The sequence below is a fragment of the Amblyraja radiata genome, chromosome 33, assembly GCF_010909765.2.
Source record: "Amblyraja radiata isolate CabotCenter1 chromosome 33, sAmbRad1.1.pri, whole genome shotgun sequence".
Taxonomy (NCBI): Eukaryota; Metazoa; Chordata; class Chondrichthyes; order Rajiformes; family Rajidae; genus Amblyraja; species Amblyraja radiata.
In genome coordinates, this window is record NC_045988.1 from 23,328,383 (window position 1) to 23,349,904 (window position 21,522).

The window sequence follows — 21,522 nt, forward strand, 5'->3', positions numbered from 1 at the left end:
GAAGGGCCTGTTTCCACATTGTATCACTCTATGACATAAAGAGAGAGTGGTGCATAAAGGAACACTTACGCCCATTATTTGTTACTCTTTGATCCAAATTGCCTTGTGATGTGTAATTCATCCTCTCTCTTTCTGGGCAAATATGACTGATAGAGACACAAAGAACTGCAGAAGCTGGTTTACAAAAAAAAAAAGACACAAAGTGCTGGAGTAATTCAGTGGATCAGGCAGCATATCCGGAGAATAGGGATAGGTAACGTTTCGGATTGAGATGCTTCTTCAGCCTGAAGGAGATTCTTGACCGAAACGTTGACTATTCATTTCCTCCAGAGATGCTGTGTGACTGTTTGGATAATGAACAAGAAAGAATTTAGCTCCATGACCCAAAGTTGTTTCCCAAACCTCCTGGGTGTCTAACCTAAAACAATCTGTTACAGCAAATGGAAAATCCATTGTTAGTGTTGAGTTACTGAGTGAAGCATACTTCTTCTTGCATTGCTGCATTCTGAGCCTTTAATGTCATAGGTAGACACAAAATGCTGGGGTAACTCAGCGGGTTAGGCAATGTCTCTGGAGAAAAGGAATAAGTGACGTTTCAGTCAAGAACCTTCTTCAGGAGAATCACTCCTTCTAATTCTCCTCACTGCCCCACATCTCCAGGCCACCATGCCAGGATGATTTTTGACTATGGGTTAATATCAGGTTACTTAGGTTCTTAACAATGGACGTTGCATTGGCTGGGTGGGATTTGCAGCCACATAGAATTGTAGAAATTTAATACAATTTAAATAAGCACTTAGTCGCAGCTTTGTGTATAATATAATTTAACTGGATTGGCACAGTGGCGTGATGATAGAGTAGCTGCCTTACAGCGCCAGAGACCCGGGTTTGATCCTAACTACGGGTACTCTCTGTATGGAGTCTGTACGTTCTCCCTGTGACCGCGAGGATTTTCTCCAGGTGCTCTGGTTTCCTCCCACACTCCAAAGAAGGTTAATTGGCTTTAGTAAAATTGTAAATTGTTCCAAGTGTGTGGGATAGTGCTAGAGCATGGGGCGATTGCTGATCATGGTGGGCTGAAGAGCCTGTTTCCGCATCATTAAACTCCAAACTAAACTTTGCATAGCACTGAAGTAGAGTTTTGCTACACTTGGTACACATGACAATAGTATATAAAACAAAACCAATACCAACTGCCATAAGCAAAAAGTCACATTATGTTTGATTACATTCTTCAGATCCCCCCAAAAAACCAAAATTATACAAAATACATCTTAGACCACTCTTTACTATGTAAATTCAGCATTGTAAATCCAACAATTTCACATTGATAATGAAGGTCGTGCATATCAAACCATTTGGGGAAGCACAGTGGTAGACCTAGGCGTTCTTTACTCAGAGAGTGGTAGCGGTGTGGAATGAGCTTACAGTGGAAGTGGTGGAGGCAGGTTCGTTGGTATCATTTAAAAATAAATTGGATAGGCATATGGATGAGAAGGGAATGGAGGGTTATGGTATGAGTGCAGGCAGGTGGGACTAAGGGAAAAAAGTTGTTCGGCACGGACTTGTATGGCCGAGATGGCCTGTTTCCGTGCTGTAATTGTTATATGGTTATATATGGTTATATGGTTAAAGGATGGCGATGTCTGGAGGCCCCGCAGCAGCCTGGGGCTCGCCTGGATCGGGCAACGCTCATATTGACTTTGAAAACGGCTCCAAAACATGCCACTTCTTGTGTCAGTGGACTGTATCTATACACTTGCTAATCAGGGATGCGCTTAGTTACGGCAATAATCCACTGGACTATTTGTAAGAAAGTAATTTCACTGTGTACTTGCACTTTGCACATGGGGCAATAAAAGCACCATTGAACTACTGAACCATTGAAGTGATGAACCATTGGAAGAGTGTACAGGAATCTGATGTAATAGATCAATGTAATCACCAGTGTAATATATTGTATCTGATGTGGAGCACTAGTTTTATCAAGGTCTGTTGGGAGTAAAGAAAGACAGCAAGATGTTCACCAACACAGACTAAACATGGTAGGGTTCTGCTTGCTGAGGTGGCCAGTGTGTTGGTACTTCGGAGATTAGTCACACTAAAGTCTTCTCATTTGGTCTGCAAGTAAACTGAATGAAAACGAAAATTCTACTGTAGCCACATAACCTAAATAAAATTCATATCGTGAACAATAATGATGAAATGGTAAAATCACTCATCTGTCTTAAGGGGTGGCACAGTGGCGCAGCGGTAGAGTTGCTGCCTTACAGCGCCAGAGACCCGGGTTTGACCCTGACTGTGGGTGCTGTCTGTGCAGAGTTTGTACACTTCACTACTCAAACATGCTAAAGAAGTACAGGTTTGTAGGTGTAGAAACGAACAGCATATGCTGGTGTATATACAGAAGATAGAAACAAGGAACTCAGCGGTCAGGCCGCATCTCTGGAGAAAATGGATGGGTGACATTTCGGGAAGGGCCAGTTCTGAAGAAAGGGACAGACCCAAAATGTCATTGACATTGTGGGCCGAAAGGCCTATTCCAGTTCTATCTTGTATATTCTATGTAAAATGAATTGAGGGCTAAAAAATTGAGGTATGTACAGTAGATAGATTGGATGAGGAGAACCTATATCTATCAGCAGAGGACAAGAACGCGTGCCAATTGGTAGGAGAATTAGCGGGAAGATGTGGAGCACCACTTCACCCTCAGTATCAAGTACAACACAGTGAAATGTGAGGATATCTCTTGATCTGGAAGTGCAGAAAAGCAGGATATTTTTAAAATGAAGCAGGATTTAAGAATGTTCTTGTGTATATGGATCTTGGTATCCTTGAGTATGAAACACAGGAAATTAGCACGCAGGCATAACAAGTCATTGGAAAACAAACAGTATGTCAGCCATTATTGTAAATGGAGTGATGCATAAAGTTTGAAGACTTGTTACAACTATATACGTAGAATGTTGACTAAAACACACAACAGTTTTAGTCTCTTTATATAAGGATGCATATATCTGCATAGGAGGCAGTTCAGAGAAGGTTCACTAGATTGGGTGGCACAGTGGCACTACGGTAGAGTTGTTGCCTTACAGCACCTGAGTTTGATTTTGACTGTGCTGTCTGTGTGGAGTTTGTATGTTCTCCCCGTTTTCTCTGGGTGCTCTAATTTCCTCCTGCTCTCCAAAGACGTGTGGGTTTGTAGGTTAATTGGCTTCTGTAAATTGTCCCTAGTGTGTAAGGTAGGTGATCATTGGTCATCACAGGCTCAGGGGGCTGAAAGGCCTGTTTCCATGCTGTATGAATGATTTGAGGAAATAGATAGCAGGACAGACAAAGGAGAGTCAATGGATGTTTACCTAGATTATCAGAAAGCCTTTGATAAGGTGTCACACGTGAGGCTGCTAAAGAAGATGAGAGCCCATGGTTTCAAAGAGAAGGTACTAGCATTAGGTATGTTGCAAAGCCTACCTGAAGTGTCGCTGAATATCTGCCGCTGAGGTTGTGCGCGATTTTGGCGCCGTTTAGAAGGGGCGGGTTTAAAACACGATTTTCTCTAAACTGTTCCAATCGAAAATGTTCAGCCTAGTTAATTATTAACGAAAAATCGCTGAAAGACCCCGTCGCAAAAGCTATTATTAGGTTTAAAGGCCTTGAATAATAGTTATAGTAGTTTAAAAATCAATCTTTAAACCCGCGACCGTCAGCAACCGCAGGGTCTCATAAAGAAAATAGCAGAAGGTGGGCTGTATATTTTTACATTCAAAAGGGCTTCTAAAGATCCTTTTATACAAAATTTAATATTGCGAGTAGCTCAATTTGGGCCCATTATATCGCGCAGTATTTTTCTCGGCATTTGAGGCACAAATCTACCGCAATGTGAACGTTCTAAACCAGCGCGTTCCACAGAGACCCACTAGAAAGCTGATTTAAATGGGCATTTATTTACAGCAATTGAACACTGAATTCCTTCCATTTGGCCTATAAATTAATGTAAATGAGATTTAAAAATCATGTTTTATTGTGAATTATTTGTGAATATTATTTGGACATTTAGGCTATTTAAAAATGTTAATCATTTATTAAGAAATGGATAGATGTTTAGATCTAGTAATTGAAGTCTGAAATTAGCTACAATTAGGTAACTAACTAATTATATGCTTTAATTTCAGGTCATCCAAGTAAGATTATTTTATATTTGTTTCAGAATGCTTCAATCTATGATAACTGAAAATTTCATTCAGTTCTCTTAATTTTTAAGAAAGTTATGGGCTTTTGACTGTTCACGATCACAACTTTTTTGTTATGTCCATAGAAAATCAATAGGGAACAAGATGCTCATTTCCGAGTATGAAAATGGCCATAACTTTTTTAATACTTGAGATATGAAAGTGAATTAGATGTCAAATTAAACTTATTTTTATGCTTTATCTGATGGGATAAATTACAGACTTGATTTTTAAAATCTCAAAATTTTGTAACATTGCTACTAGCATGGATAGCAGGTTGGCTAGATGGCAGAAGACAAAGAGTGGCAATAAAGGGGGCTTTTTCTGGTTGGCTCACAGTGACTAGCGGAATTCCACAGGGCTCGGTGCTGGGGCGCTACTCCTCATGTTGCATATCAATGATTTGGATGAGGGGGTTGAAGGCTTTGTGGCCAAGTTTGCAGATGATGCGAAGATAGGTGTAGAGAAAGCAGGGACTCTGCAGAAGACTTGGACAGATTGGAAGAGTGGGCAGAGAAGTGGCAGATGGAATACAGCGTAGCAAAGTGTGGAGTCATGCATTTTGGTAGTAGGAATAAAGGCATATTTTCTAAATGGGAATAGAATCCAGAAATTGGAGGTGCAAAGGGACTTGGGAATGCTGCTTAAGGATTCCCAAAAAGTTAATTTGAAGGTCGAACAGGTAGTAAGGAAGGCAAATGCAATGCTAGCATTTATTCAGAGAGAACTAGATTACAAAGACATGAATGTAATGCTGAGGCTCTATAAGGCACTGGTCAGACAGCATTTGGAGTATTGTGAGCAATTTTGGGCCCCATATCTGAGGAAGGGTGTGCTGGCTCTGGAGACGTTCCAGAGGTTTACAAGAATGATCCTTGGAAAGAGTGGGTTAACATATGATGAGCGTGTGTCGGCACTGGGCCTGTACTCGCTGGAGTTTAGAAGGATGAGGGGACACCTCATTGAAACTTACAGAATACTGAGAGGCCTGGATAGAGTGGATGTGGAGAGGAGGTTTCCATTCGTGGGAGAGTTAATGGATTTTTTTTTTCAGGCGGAGATAGATAGATTCTTGATTAGTGCGGGTGTCGGGTTATGGGGAGTAGGCAGGAGAATGGGGTTGAGAAGGAAAGATAGATCAGTCATGATTGAGTGGTGGAGTAGACTTGATGGGCCAAATGACCTAATTCTGTTCATATCACTAATGAATTTATGTATCACTAAAACTAAAGAAACTCACTGCCAGTGAGGCCGGCGTCCCATGCCAACTCACTCTCCCATCACCGCTGCTCCTGTGGTCCTGTCCCATACACTGCCTGTTCATTTCCATCTTACAACCAGTTCAGGTTACCCAAAGTTTACGCACAGAATCGTTGTTTAATCTAAGGACTCCCTGCAGAGGGATGTCAGAGAGTATGAAGAATAGGCTGGATTGTGGAGTTGGGGCCAAAATCGTATTGAAGCAGGCTTCTCTGGAGAAAAAGGATGGGTGATATTTCGGGTCGGAACCCATCTTCAGTGAAAATGTGGGCGGCAGACTGGAGGTAGGGAAAGGCCAGAACAAATCAGGGTCGGCAATAGATGTCCAAGGAAGGGTGGAGCCCATAATGGCCCATATTGGGCTGGGGAACCACCAGGTGGGGGCGGGAGGGTGAGAGGGAATGCAGGAGTTACTTGAAGTTAGAGATATCAACAATCACACCGCTGTGTTGTAAGCTGCCTAGGAAATATAGACATTTTCTGTAAAACTTGTAAACCGTTGCTTCCTGCACCCAGAATGGCTCTGGAAATGTACAGAAAGTTATCGTAATAAACTTGTACTTAGTTGGATGTTTGTCGACTCATCAACTAACTGGTCCATCTCCTTCCACAGGTAGTTCTCCGCTCAGCTATTCCACATCATCTCATTCTGACCAGTCACCCCGTCTCCCAGCCAAAGAAGGTGAGTTCTATTCCTTTATTCCACCATTTTTAAAGGTGATTTGCAGTGCATTTTTGGGTTTAACGTTCTCAGTCAGTCTCATTTGAAGATAATATGGTATGTTATTAATCTCCATAGGTCAGACTTTTCAAACAGAACTCAATTAATGAAACTGCTGTTCACAGGTTCAGCACAAGATTTTTTTCCGTTCTGCAGTGTCTGCACTTGTTACAATTCCACGGATAGTTTCTCAACTTATTGCTCATGCATGGAAATTGATCTGACAGATACATTTTCATTTATAGAAAATGCCTGATTCGTATTTCCTTTAGAATCAGTATTAGATGGTTCCTAGACAACATAGCCAATTTGCAATGACCATATTATACACAGGCATCAGGTAAACATAGAAACATAGAAAATAGGTGCAGGAGTAGGCCATTCGGCCCTTCGAGCCTGCACCGCCATTCAATATGATCATGGCTGATCATCCAACTCAGTATCCTGTACCTGCCCTCTCTCCATACCCCCTGATCCCTTTAGCCACAAGGGCCACATCTAACTCCCTCTTAAATATAGCCAATGAACTGGCCTCAACTATCTTCTGTGGCAGAGAATTCCAGAGATTCACCACTCTCTGTGTGAAAAATGTTTTTCTCATCTCGGTCCTAAAAGATTTCCCCCTTATCCTTAAACTGTGACCCCTTGTTCTGGACTTCCCCAACATCGGGAACAATCTTCCTGCATCTAGCCTGTCCAACCCCTTAAGAATTTTGTAAGTTTCTATAAGACCTCCCCTCAATCTTCTAAATTCTAGCGAGTACAACAACTTTCCAGTGGACGCTGCAAAAATAATTAATTCTTTATAGAACTCAAGAACTCAATATACTTTATTGTCACATAGGTACCTAGGTACAGTTTTTGCACACAAGTCAGTGTAATATTGTTATACATAAGCACAATTATACACCAGTACAACAGTGTAAGAGTAGTAATTATACCTAGGCAGTCCACAAGAGTCATCACATTTCTGGCACCATATTATAACCTTCGAGTTTCAAAGTTCTTAAAATTGTAAAGTCTTAACTTGACCTTAAAGGACCATTGTCATGGCGGCACTACTGGATCGTAGTTAGGCTGCAGTTGGAAAATAATTGCAGTTGGACATAACATGCCGACATTTCCAAAGGGAGCCACATCCCAGGAATGAATCAACCAAACCTTTGCTTTCCCTCTCTCTCTCTTAAACACTCTCTCCCACATTGGACCCATCCTCTCTCACATTACTGGTGTAAAAATGCAATTTGCATTTTACGCAAACATCAGATGAGTTATTTCTATTAATGCTACACAGAGACATAGAGCACGGAAGCAGGCCTTCCAGCCCAGCTCGCCCATGCCAACCAAGTTGCTCCATCTACACTTGTCCCACCTGCACGCATTTGGTCCATATCCCTCTAAACCTTTTCTATCCATGTACCTATCCTGTCTTTTAACTGTTGTTGTATTTTCTGCTGTAACTACCTCCTATGGCAGATCATTCCGTATACCTACAACCCTCTGAGTGATAAAGTTGCCACTTAGCATCCTATTAAATATTTCCTCTTTACTATTAAACATGCCATTAGTTTCTTAATTGAAAAAAGCCTGGATGTAGACATAATTCCAAATTCAGGGACAGTTTCTACACTAGTCCCACCTGCCTGCATTTGGCCCATATCCCTCTAAATCTGTCTTATCCATGTACCTGTCTAAATGTTTCTTCAATGTAGCGATTATCCCAGCCTCAACTACCCCCTCCGGCAGCTTGTTCCACACACCTCCAATCCTTTGCGTGAAAATAGGTTCCTATTGAATCTTCTTCTCCCCCCCCCCCTCCCCTTCACCTTAAACCTATGTCCTTTGGTTCTTGAGCATTCCAGCTCTTATCTTTAAATCATAATGCCTTTCAGCTGTGTGTATGAGTCAGTCACGTATCTATCGACATAGCTCCCACATATTTATCTACAATCCATTCTTCCTTCCCGTTGTTTGTTAATATTTTGAACTACAATATATGTTTAGAGCAGGTGTATTTACCAAGTTAACCAACCATACACTAATTCTGCGAGTCGTAATACTTGTGCAATCTTTTCTTATTGTATTGCTTTTACTTTTGTAAGGTTTATAATAATACTATATAATTTTTATTGCTATAGTTATTATTAATTGACTACTAATTATATTATAATGATTGTATAATATTTTGGTAAGTCAGCCACGCCCCGCATTAATTTTAATTCCTACCTGCAATTGTTGTATTGGGGACGTATTTCGTGTAGCGCAGGAAGTCCCCTGGGGGATCACGTGGAGACGGCGTTGAGTTACCTGCTATTGTGATTGCCCACGATTAAAGAAAAGTAAAGAACCCAACACGAGAATGATCCTGAGGATGATTGGGTTAACCAATGATGAACGTTTGACGGCTCTGGGCCTGTACTCGCTGGAGTTTAGAAGGACGAGGAGGGGACCTCATTGAAACTTACCGGATAATGAAAGTGGCTGGTTACAGTGGATGTGGAGAGGATGTTTCCACTAGTGGGAGAGTCTAGGACCAGAGGGCATAGCCTCACAATAAACGGACATACTTTCAGAAAGGAGATGAGGAGGAATATCTTTAGTCAGTGGATGGTGAATCTGTGGAATTCACTGCCACAGATGGTTGTGGAAGCCAAATCTTTAAGTATTTTTGACATGTTCTTGATTAGTAAGGTGTGAGAGGTTATGTTGAGAAGGCAGGACAATGGGGTTGAAAGGGATAAATCAGGCAATATTGAATGGTGGAGTAGACTCAATGGGCCGAATGGCCTAATTCTGCTCCAGTGACTTATAAACCTATGGATTTATGTAGCCCGATTATTTTCCACAGCGCAGAGTGACTGGAGTAACCAACATCATAAATGTAGGGTGACACTTGGCCTGTAAATTCACTGAGAAGTGACAGTCTTTTCACTCACAATGGTGGCTGCCTCAATATCGTAAGCCAGGGAATTCCCTGCCACGCGGCCGCAGGAGGAGACTGCCAACAGACATTGATTCACATGTGATATTCCAGTCCCTCTTCACAAACTCGATGGAATGAGGCACTCTGTGCAAGATGTCAGTCGTCAATTTACCGTGCTTCCTCATATTAATTCAACATGAACCGTAGGAGAATCTCAAGTTATTAAAACAAGGATCAAGTACATGGGACTGGTGTAATACACAAGGTGAACTTAGAACATAGAAGGAGGACATATAACACATTAAATACACCACAAAAACAGGCCATTCAGCCCATTCTGTTTACTTGATGCCAAATTAAACTCATCTCATCTGCCCACATCCTGTCCTAATCCCTCTATTCCCTCCCTGCCTGTTCATATGACTGTCTAAATCCTTCTGAAATTTGATTAGCAAAACAGTAAACAGGAATAAATGGACCATGTTCACATTTGGAGTTGTGACTAGTATGTGCTGCTAGTGTTCCTGTCAATAGGTGGATGTACAGTATCTGATTTAATATGATCTGATACAATGAGAGGTCATCCATTTCATAGAAGATCTTGAACACGGAAAGTTAACCTGCAGGTACAGTAAGCAATTAAGAAGGCAAATGGTATGTTGGTGCGTATTGCCAGAGGATTCAAGAGAAAGGATGTGTACGGCATGGTGACGCAACGGTGGAGTTGCTGCCTTACAGCGCTTAAAGCGTCAGAGACCCGGGTTCGATCCAGGCTACGGGTGCTTGTCTGTACCGAGTTTTTACGTTCTTCCCCGTGACCAGTGTGGGTTTTCTCCGATAACCGGTTTCCTCCCACACTCAAAAGACATATTGGTTTGTAGGTTAATTGTCTTGGTATAAATGTAAAAAAAATTGGCCCTAGTGTGGGATAGTGTTAATGTGTGGGAATCACTGGTCGGTGCGGACTCTGTGGGCCGAAGGGCCTTTTTCCGCGCTGAATCTCTAAAGCTAGAACTAAAAAACGTCTTACTGCATTTAATTAGGACTCTGGTAAGGGTGCACTGGTGCATAAAGACCTGATGTCTCGACCATGGATGTTGTCGAGGGAGTGCAACAAAGGCTAGTTTGTTGATCAGTGTTGCTTCTTGTCACATGTATCAAGGTACAGCGAAAACTTTTTTTAGTTTTAGTTTAGTTTTAGAGATACAGAGCAGAAACAAGCCCTTCAGCCCACCGAGTCCATGCCGACCAGTAATCGCCCGTACATTTGTTTTATCCTACACACTAAGGACAATTTACAGAAGCCAATTAACCTACAAACCCGCACGTCTTTGGCACTTGGGAGGAAACCAGAGCACCCCGAGGAAACGACTTGATCACAGGGAGAATGTACAAACTCTGTGCAGCCAGCACCCGAGGTTGGAATCAAACCTGACCAGGATCTCTGGTTCTGTGAGTCAACAGCTCCACCGCCGGGCAACTCTGCCGGTTTGTTGCGTGTTATCCAGTGGAAAGACTATACATGATTACAATCTAGTCGTCCACAGTGTGCAGATACAGGATAAAGGGAATAAGGATTAGTACAGGAAAAAATCCTGTGAAGTCCGATTAAAGATAGTCCAAAAGTCTCCAAAGAGGTCGATGGTAGGTCAGGACCCTAGACCTTTCGCATGAAGAAGGATTAAACAGGCTGGGCTTCTACTACAGTTACAGTTACAGTTTAGTTTATTATCACGTGTACCGAAGTACAGTGAAAAGCTTTTGTTGCGTGCTAACCAGTCGGCAGAAAGAAAGATAACACTAAAGAGCTTAGAAGAGTAAGAACTGATCTGATTGAAAAATTCATCACGCGTTTGAAAGAATAGTTGCAGGAAAGGTGTTTCCCCTGGCTCAGGGTTCTAGAACTGGAGATATGGTCTCAGATTATGATATCAGCCATTTATGACCAAGGTGTGAAAAACTTTCTTCATCCGGAGTGTAATAAATTGGCTGGACATATAGAAGAAATGGCAGGGAACATAAGAAGTATACCTGCCATTTGTGCAAGGGACAGTGGAGTGCAGCTTCAAGGTTTAGTTCTTTAGTTTAGTTTATTATTGTCATGTCGACCGAGGTAGTGTGAAAAGCACTTGTTCCTGATGCATGCTATCCGGTCAGCGAACATACTATACATGATTATTACAGTGTACAGATACAGATGTGGGTAGCACGGTGGCACAGCGGTAGAGGTGCGGTCTGTACAGAGTTTGTACGTTCTCCCTGTGACCGCGTGGGTTTTCTCCAAAACCTTCGGTTTTCTCCCACACTCTAAGGACGTACAGGTTTGTAGGTTAATTGGCTTGGGTTTGTATACTTGGTATAAGTGTAAATTGTCCCTAGTGTGTGTAGGCTTGTGTTAATGTGCGGGGATCACTGGTCGGTGCGAACTAAGTATCTGCGCTGTATCTCTAAACTAAGCTAAACATGGAATAACATTTAGTGCTACTGCTGGAATAATGATTTAAAATAGTGGAGTGATTGGAATGAATGATTTCAGATTTACGTCTGGGACCAGCATGCAAAGAGTCTTTTTGGTTTTTGAACCATCTTCGATGTTAAGCTCCATGAGATCATGAGATGGGATCATGAAAAGATGCTTCGATTACTTGTTTTTCAGGGCTATTGAGTATAAAATATGGGACATCATATTGCAGTTGTACAAGACTTTGGTTAGGCCACACCAGGAAAGTTGTGTTTGGTTCTGGTCTCCACACTGTAGTAACGTTACAAAGAGTGGAGAAAAGGTTGGCTGGGATGTTGCCTGGAATGGAGGACTTTAGTTACAGGAAGAGGATGGATAGGGTGAGATTTGGTCTGGAGGCTGAGGTGAAAATGAATTACAGACAATGAGACTCAACAAGACGACTTTGAAGCTGGTACGACTTGGGTTCTGAGTTCTTTGTGTTGCAGTCGGTGGAAACTGTTCTGACCACAAAAGAATCAAGAAGCGAGAACAAGGAACGAAACTGAATGGCAAAAAAGAACCAGAAGTGGCCTGAGGGTTTCTTTTAACACTGTGAATTGTAAGGCTCTGAAATGCTTTTCCAGTGGTTTCAGAAGAGACTGATACCTCTGGCTATGAAAGCAAGCGAGTGAAGCACCTTTTCATGAACCCATCCACCTGTGTCACCATTTGCTGGGAACTAGGATCATTCAAATGTGAAGTGGAGAAGCAATGGTCAGGAAAATGTTTGCAGGTGGATGGTGAGAGAACGCAGAGTGGTATTGTCCTTATAGAAAGACAGTATGGACTCAATGGGGCAAAAGACTTCCTTCCACACCACAGCCATTATGTGATTCTGCCACTTGACTGTCCCATTGCATTAACACCTCAAAAGCCAGCAGAATGTAATTCCTACATCAGCTCCCGACTATATCTGCAGTGCCATTTGAATAGTAGCACAGAGACTTCTGTTTTCCATTTCATTCTTTTTCACCGTACAGAATATGTAAGATTTTAAAATGCTGCATTAAATTTGAGCTTCATTGACAGTATCAATACATGGTCAATATCCGATTGTATTAACTTCTTCCTATGGAAACCCTCGTGCATTATATTAACATTTGATAAACAAATTAAGTTAAAGGACTAATGGATGTATTAAGGAAATTACCTGGTGGACTACTGAGCGAATTATAATTATAGTACACTCTCTATCAGGCGTCTATTTAAACATTCCCACATTTATTTCAGTGTTGGCAAATGTGACTATCTACTGGTGACTTGCTACTTCTAATAAAAGACTAATTGCAAAACTGGGGCTCGGAGCTAACTCACACTCCTCCTATCTCACCCAACTACTCTTCCTGTTTGTTCAATCTACACAAACTACCTCGCGACAAGATCCAGTCATAGTCATTGGTGATTTTCTTTTTTTAAAATGCCTCTTCTCTTGCTGCTGAGCCCACTGGCCATTTTATGTTTGAGACGTGAATTTTGAAAATAAGTTACTATTTTCTCTCTCTGAGGTTGTTGTGATGAATTCTCGTTTCCAAACACCCTGTCATGAGTCCCAGCTTGAGCGATATTCAATTTGCCCTTTACCTGCAATTGAACAATCAAGATCAAATCTTTGAGGGTTTTTTTTATCAGTCCCATGGTTCACAACTAGAACAGTCACTGATGTGTAGGAAGAAACTGCAACTTTGGTTTACACTGAAGATAGACACAAAATGCTGGAGTAACTCAGCAGGACAAGCAGCATCTCTGGATAGAAGGAATAGATGATTTCAGATCGAGACCCTTTTTCAGACTGAAGTCTGAAACGTCACCCATTCCCTCAGTCATTGATGAGCGCTATTATTTATTAAAATCAGATTAATACAATTGAATTTTTGTGTGTTATATATTATCTGTGTGTATTGTGTTTACAGGCCTGTTAAGCTGCTGCAAGTAAGAATTTAATTGTTCCTTTGGCGTTACATATCATAATTTAACACTCTTGACTCTCTCGACTCTTGAGAATAATGTTGTGCTCTTGTGCTATGCCTTGTAATCCACACATCTTATTTATGTTCCTCACTCTCTCTCCCAACTTGGTTCTCTGTTCCTCAATCATCCCATCCTTTCAGCTTTGGCAACCTTACTTATTAGGTTCACACCTTTGCTCAGTACGCCTGGACCAACTGATCTCCCGGTTACAACTTCGCTTAGTCCGCTTGATCTCCCAGTTGCCAAACACTTTAATTCCCCTTCTCATTCCCACACTGACCTTTAGTCCCAGGCTACCTCCATTGTCAGAGTGAGGCCAAACACAAATTGTAGGAACAGCATTTCATATTTCGCTTGGGCAGCTTACACCCCAGTGGTATGAATTTTGATTTCTCTAACTTCAAGTAACCCTTGCATCCCCTCTCTCTCCATGCCTCCCCACCCGTCGTACGAGCTTCAAAGTCATCTTGTTGAGTCTCATTGTCTGTAACTCGCTTTCACCTAGCCCACAGCTAACAATGGCCGGTTTCCTTTATTATTGTTACTTCTATGCATATCTTTAATTCATTTGTTCTATATCTCTCAACATCACCATCTATATCTCACGTTTCCCTTTTCCCTGACTCTCAGTCTGAAGAAGGCTCTTGACCCGAAATGTCACCTATTCTTTTTCTCCAGAGATGCTGTCTGACCCGCTGGGTTACTCCAGCTTTTTGTCTTATCTTCTCCATAGTTCTGAATGCCTCACTCAGATAATCTCCTTGGGTTTCTAATATAATGATTCCATATTTTAAGGACCCTTAAATATTTTTGCTGCTTGTATAAATTCTAAGAAACTGAAAGATCAAACTGCAAAAGTACAAAATACGAAGTTGAATTCCATATCAAATAGCAATGAGTGGAGTAATAGCAAATGGAATTGTATCTGGGATAAGTGTGAGGTGTTGTACTTTGGAAAGTCAAATCAAGGCGGAAGTATACCGTTAATGGCAAGAATTTTATCAGCGTTAATGTAGAGAGGGATCTAAGGGTTCAAGTCCATAGCTCCCTGAAAGTAACTACACAAGTAGACAGAGCGGTGAAGAAGGCTTGTGGTTTGCTTGCCTTCATCGGTTGGGGCATTAGAAAAAGAAACAGTATGTCATATTGTCAACACTGTTAAAGCGAAAATGCAATTCTACATCAAGATGCTCAGCTGCGTGAAGCAGATTACATTGCTTGCTGCAGCCACAGAACAGAATGCTGCTGTGTAGATCTCTGAATGCCACAGAACAGCGAATGGTAACTGAAGGAGTCCTTGAGGATTTGAAAAAGCTATGGGGAAAGGTTGAGGGGAATGGGACTAATTGTATAGCTGTTTTTAGAAAATGTCAGCTTGAAAATGTACAAAATCATGAGAGGAATAGATTGGGTAGACGCACAGAGTCTCTTGCTAAGAATAGGGGAATCAAGAATCATAGATTTAAGGCGAGGAGGGGAAATCGTTAATATGGACCCGAGGGGTAACTTTTTCACACAAAGGGTGGTGGGTGTATGAAACAAGTTGCCATAGGAGATAGTTGAGGATGGCACTATCACAATGTTTCAGAAACATTGAAGAAGGGTCTCGAAGAAGGGTCTCGCCTGGAAACGTCACCAATTCCTTCTCTCCATAGATGCTGCCTCACGCGCTGAGTTACTCTTGCATTTTGTGTCTACAATTTTGCTTTTTGTCCTTTTACACCCAATTTTTTAAAATGTTATATTTGTATATAAATCCGTGCTTTTTATGTTATTAACTGCCTATGTCCTTACTGTTTTAAATTCTATTTTTGTGTAGATCTGTGTTTTTGTGAAAAGCACTTTAGGTTGCATTCAATTGTATGAAATGTGCTCTACAAGTTATTAGGGTTATTATTATTATGTGACTATGAAAATGAGGATCTGTAAGGACAAACAACTGTGGCAAAAGACAAACGCTGCTGCTGCTTCAGCAGTTTGATATCACACCTTTAGTTTAGTTTAGAGAAACAGCATGGAGACAGGCCCTTTGGCCAACAGAGTCAAACTCCGACCAGCGATCGCCCCATACACTAGCACTATCCTGCACCCTAAATTTACAGAAGTCAATTAAGCTACAAACATGTACGTATTTGGAGTGTGGGAGGAATCCGGAGGAAATCCACGCAGTCACGGGGAGAACGTACAAACTCTGTGCAGACAGCAACTGTAGTCAGGATTGGACCCGGGTCCCTGACACTGTAAGGCATCAACTCTATCACAGCTCCACTGTGCTGCCCACCTGAATCAAAAGCAGTACCTCATCTGCATCATAGTATATCCTCACACAGCCTTGCATGTAAGAGTAGAGACTGATTTATACCACAGTACAGTCTTGGACATTGGAGAACAATCTATTTTCGAAGTAACGGCCTCAGTCATATGAAAGAATATCATATTAATAGGTTCACCCATTTTAGCTGTTCTCTTAATATAACAGCAAACTGAGCAATAATAACTCACATCCTGTGTTTACCACTTTCAGGTTTCATTACAAATTAAATCAAATAATTCATCTTCATTCTTTCTCCATTCTTCGCCAGTTACCTTACAACTAGCTTCTCTAGTTACTAAGCTAGTATCTAGATAGAACCAGTGATTTTTGGGCGATCAATGGTCAGCATGGACCCAGTGGGCCGAAGGGCCTGATTCTAAGCTGTATCTTTAAAACAAAAAAATACATACATCATCTTCCAGGAAATCCACCAGGGGCAGCACTGTGGCACAGCGGTTGAGGTGCTGCCTTACAGTGCCTGAGACCCAGGTTTGATCCTGACTACGGGTGCTTATCTGTACGCAGTTTGTGCGTTCTCCCCATGACCTGCGTTGCTTTTCTCTGAGATCGTTGGTTTCCTCCCACACTCTAAAGACGTACAGGTTTGAAGGTCAATTGGCTTGGTAAAAAAATCTAATTGTCCCTAGTGTGTGTAGGATAGTGTTAATATGCGGGGATTGCTGGTCGGTGCGGACTCGGTGGGCCGAAGGGCCTGTTTCCTTGCTGTATCTCTCCATGACTCTGTGATTTAATTGTTTTACCCAGAGTAGGTGAATCGAGAACCAGAGGAACCAGGGGGGAAAGAATTAATAGGAACCTGAGGGACAATTTTTTACACAAAGGGTGGTAGGTATTTGTAGCAAGCTACCGGAGGAGGTAGTCAAGGCAGGTACTATTGCAACGCTTAAGAAACATTTAGACAGGAACATGGAAAGGAGAGGTTTTGAGGGTTATGGGCCAAACACAGGAAGGTGAGTCTAGTGCACATGGAGCATAGACACAAAATGCTGGAGTAACTCAGCGGGACAGGCAGCATCTCCAGATATAAGGAATGGGTGACGATTTGTGTGGAGAACCTTCTTCAGACTGAGACATGTTGGTCTGCGTGGGCAAGCTGGAGGAAAGGTGTCTTTCAACGCTATATGACTCTATGACTCTAGTGTAGGATGAGTGCAAATAGGGATTTGATGCTTAGGATGAACTCGGTGGGCCGAAGGGTCTGTTCCCATGCTGTATCTTCCCTGCCGAAGAGCATTCTTCTCAGTGTGATTTGGATAATATGGACAAGAAGCGGGCAGTGATGCCCAGTGAACGGGCGACCCAGCTCCATCCCGCCCCGTCGCTGCAGGTGCACCCATTGTACCCGCATACACAATACACACACACTCCACTCGCTGCTATTCACCAGCCCTGCGCCTCTACCTGAATCCGAAAATAAAAGATGCATTACCCGGACAAAGGGCCACCGGTTGGTGGCTATAATGAGATTTTCTTTAAACCCGCGTCGTGTTATTTGTGTGAAAGGGGCGGCTGAACAAATAGTTGATCGGGAGAGGCGAGAGCGTGACTGTGGGACAGGTGGCGCGGCCGACAAAGGCAGAACAATCGGCATCGCTCTTTATTGATACAGTGAGGGCGAGAAAAGTCGGGCATTGTCTCTTTAATTAACAGGAGAGCGTGCTTGTGCTTCTAGTTCCCGAGTCCAGGAGAGGGGAGGGGAGGGGAGGGGTGGGGAGAAGAAGGGAGGAGAGAAGAAGGGAGGAAAATGGGAGGGAAGGGGAGGAGGGGAGCGTAGGAAAGGGGAGGAGATGGGGGAGAGGAAAGGGGTGGAGAAATGGGGGAGAAAGGGTGGAAGGAGGGAGAAAAAGGAGGAGGGAGAGGGGGGGAGGTAGAGGGAGGGGGAGGAGGGAGAAGGGGGGGGGGGAAGGGGGGAAGGGGGGAAGGGGGGAGAGAGAGAGAGAGAGAGAGAGAGGAGGAGGGGGGGGGAGGGTGAGGGCAGTGGGTTCACAATGGTATTGCAACAGCACGCCGCTATCTAATGACTGTACTGAGAACAAACATCACCCATGAACCTCTCTCCCCCTCCTTCTCGTGGCTTTCAGTAAATGGGAAGTTTGGGTGAAAACCGTGCGTTAGATTTGTCCACAACCTCGTGGCCAGACTCGCCTGGGTTGCGTGCAATGCCCACTCTGCAGCGAGTGAGAGCGCCGGCCGAGGCTGATGATATTATCACGGCGTGGGCTAAAGTTCAGAGAGACACTAGGAACTGCAGATGCTGGAATCCTGAGCGAAAAAAAACACAAAGTGCTGGAGGAACTCAGCGGGTCAGGCGACACTGGTGGAGGGAATGGATGAAGTCTGAACCAGGGTCCCTCCCGACCCGAAACGTCGCCTGTCCGTTGCCTCCACAGATGTTACCCGACCCAATGAGTTACCCCAGCACTTTGTGTTTTATTAACGGCGCTACAATTGCTTCTCCGTTCCTGGCCACCAGTTCCCGCAGCGGCCCATGATTTGTGGGTCTAATGCAAACCGGTGCAGATGGTGCCGTTCAGGAGTAAGTATTAGATTCAGATCCAGGGTCAACCCTCTCTGTGTGTCAGCGAGGATGCTCCTGAACTTCTACAGGTGTACAAGGACAGAGCATACATCATGGTCTGGTTCCCATTCACAACTCAAACGCCCCGGAGCGAAGAAGATTGCAAAAAGTTGTGAACACTGCCCAGTCCATCACGGGTACTGACCGCCCCACCATCGAATGCACTTACTGGAACCGCTGCTTCAAAACATTCACCGCAGGAAACAGGTACAGGAGCCTGAAAACTGTAAGTCCAGGTTCAGGAGCAGCTTCTTCCCTACAGCCATCAGATTAAATGCTACAACCTCCAAATAAGACGCAGAGGCATTCAATTTGGCCCATTGCACTGTTATTATTTGTTTGTTTTAGATATGTATGTATGTCGACATATATATATATATATATATTATTTACATATGAGTTACTCCAGCTTTTTGTGTCTCTCTTCGGTTTTAACCAGCATCTGCAGTTCCTTCTTACACACTGTATCGTTTTTAGTTTGGTTTAGAGATACAGCGTGTAAACAGACCCTTTCATGTCGACCAGCGGTCCCCAGCACTATCCTACACACAATAGGGACGGTTTACAGTTTTTTTTACCAAGCCAATTAGCCTACACACCTGTACGTCTTTGGAGTGTGGGAGGAAACCGGAGATCCCGGAGAAAATCCATGCAGGTCGCGGGGAGAACGGACGATCTCCGTAGGGACAGCACCCGTAGTCTGGATCGAACCCGGGTCTCTGGTGCTGCATGGCAGCAACTCTAACAGCCGCCCTAACCCACCGCTTGCATTAGAGGTTATTAGCTGTTGGGCGAGTTTGGACAATCTTGGAATTGTTTTCTCTTGAATGTCCAAGTTTGAGGGAAGACCTGGCAGGAGTTTTCAGGGTAGACAGTCAGAAGGGTTTTCTCTGGGGTGGCAATGCCAAAGCATAGATGGCATAGCTTTAAGGTTAGAGGGGTAAAGTTTAAAGGAGATGTGTGGTCAGTTTTATTTACACAGAAGGCGTTGAGTGCCTGGGGTGATGGTGGAAGCAGATACAATAGTGGAAATTAGGAGACATTAGGATAGGCACAAGATTATTGCAGGCGATCACTTGCAGACAGAGGAGATTAGTTTAACTTTGAATCGGGGTTGGCATGGACATTGTGGGCTGAAGGGCCTGTTCCTGTGCTGTGCCTGCTCCTATGTTCTATGAATCTGGCATTACCGCTGGCAGATTGGGAACTCCACCAACCCCGCAACATCAGGTAGACACAAAAAGCTGGAGTAACTCAGTGGGACAGGCAGCATCTCTGGAGAGAAGGAATGGGTGATGTTTCAGGTCGAGTCCCGTCTTCAGATTGAAGAAAGGTCTCAACCCGAAACATCACCCATTCCTTCTCTCCAGAGATGCTACCTGTCCCGCTGAGTTGCTCCAGTTTTTTATGTCTATCTTCGGATTAAACCAGCATCTGCAGTTCCTTCCTCTGCTACATCAGGTACCTGCCCACCATGACCATGAGTTTAGTTTATTGATATGTGTACCGAGATAGAGCAAAAAGTTGTTGGTAGGATGATTCAGTTGCCTAATAACAGCTGGGAAGAAACTGTCCCTGAATCTGGAGGTGTGCGTTTTCACACTTCTGTACCTTTTGCCCGATGGGAGAGGGGAGTGGCCGGGGTGCAACTTATCCTTGATTATACTGATATCCTTGCCGAGGCAGCGTGAGGTGTAAATGGAGTCAATGGAAGGGATAGGTACATTTTGGATTTTTCTGGATAGATAACAATAGGTTCTAGGGATACACTATGATACAATGTGGTAGTGTATATTTGGGATTCTGCGGTCAGTGTCTGAGAGTCTAGGCATAAGGGATAATTATAAGACATAGCCCCATAGCTTCCTAGTGCAGGAATATCACACCATAGGAGATATAAATATACAGAGTATAATTTATGTGGTACGCACAGTCGGATTTAAAGAAATGTTTGTATGGTCTTCAGGCTTAGCAGAGTTTTTTTTACTGTCTTAAGATACTTCCTCCTGCATTAATATTTAATGGATATCCTGGAGGAATACTTTAAAACATTTACAGTACTGGAACCACTGTGCAGTGTAGAATAATGGTGTTTCAAGATGTATTTGTTACCAGACCTATTAGTCTCATATTGATGTTTCTGTATTAGCCTAGTCAAAGATACCGTTTGAACTTAGATATTATTAAATGGTGGACTATCGTATCTGAGTTTTCAATTCCCAGCAAGAATGGATGAAATGCATGGATAAGGAGCCCCACTGGGTTAAAGTCTGGTTATTTGATCTGATGCATTCTTTTTCATTTACTCTATACCTCGGAGGTGAAGAGTTGGCAGTTTTGGGCATCAACATTTATTCTAGGAGGATGTAAAAGGGTTTTCTTCTTAAACTAAGAGGGTCGTTAGATCACTTTGAGATGCTGTTAACAATTCACCAACAAAACACCAAGTCCTGGAGTAACTCAATGGGTCAGGCAGCATCTGTGGAGGGAATGATAACTTGGTCCAAAAAATGGATCCCGACCAGAAATGTTGCATATCCATTCCCTCCACAGATGCTGCTTGAATTGCTAAGTTACTCCAGCACTTTATGTTTTGTTCAAGATTCCAGCGTCTGCAGTTCCTTGTGTTTCTAATAATTCATTAGGTTTGGCTTAGTATGGTTTATTATTGTGATGTGTATCGAGATTACAGTGAAAAACATTGTTTTGCAAGCTGTCCAGGTAAATTATCCTTATGTGAGTGCAACAGGTAGTGCAAAAAGAGAAAAATGAACAGTTAACAGTATATAGTTTTACAGCGACAGAAAAAGTGAAGTTAGAAAAAGTGCAACATGGTAGATTGGGAGATGGGATGTAAATCCTTATTATATGAATGAATTGGTCAAGAGTCCAATAACAATGGGGGAGAGAACAAAAGGGGACTGGGCGTGGGGTACTTTGTAACTTTGTAAGGGCCCTTTATGTGGTGACTATTGCATACCTTGGGAATGCAAGCAAATAACTTC

The 21,522-nt window shown here is 42.9% G+C and overlaps 1 protein-coding gene across 7 annotated transcripts in view; it reads left to right on the plus strand.

The window, feature by feature from the left end:
• The window catches only part of fli1 (Fli-1 proto-oncogene, ETS transcription factor), a 70,078-nt gene that overhangs the window by 24,356 nt on the left and 24,200 nt on the right, over positions 1–21,522 (plus strand). For all 7 annotated transcript variants that reach the window (XM_033049912.1, XM_033049914.1, XM_033049911.1 and 4 more), the window contains one exon: positions 6,103–6,171. In XM_033049912.1, the coding sequence (XP_032905803.1) occupies positions 6,103–6,171 (69 nt within the window). The remainder of the gene's footprint in view (positions 1–6,102; positions 6,172–21,522) is intronic.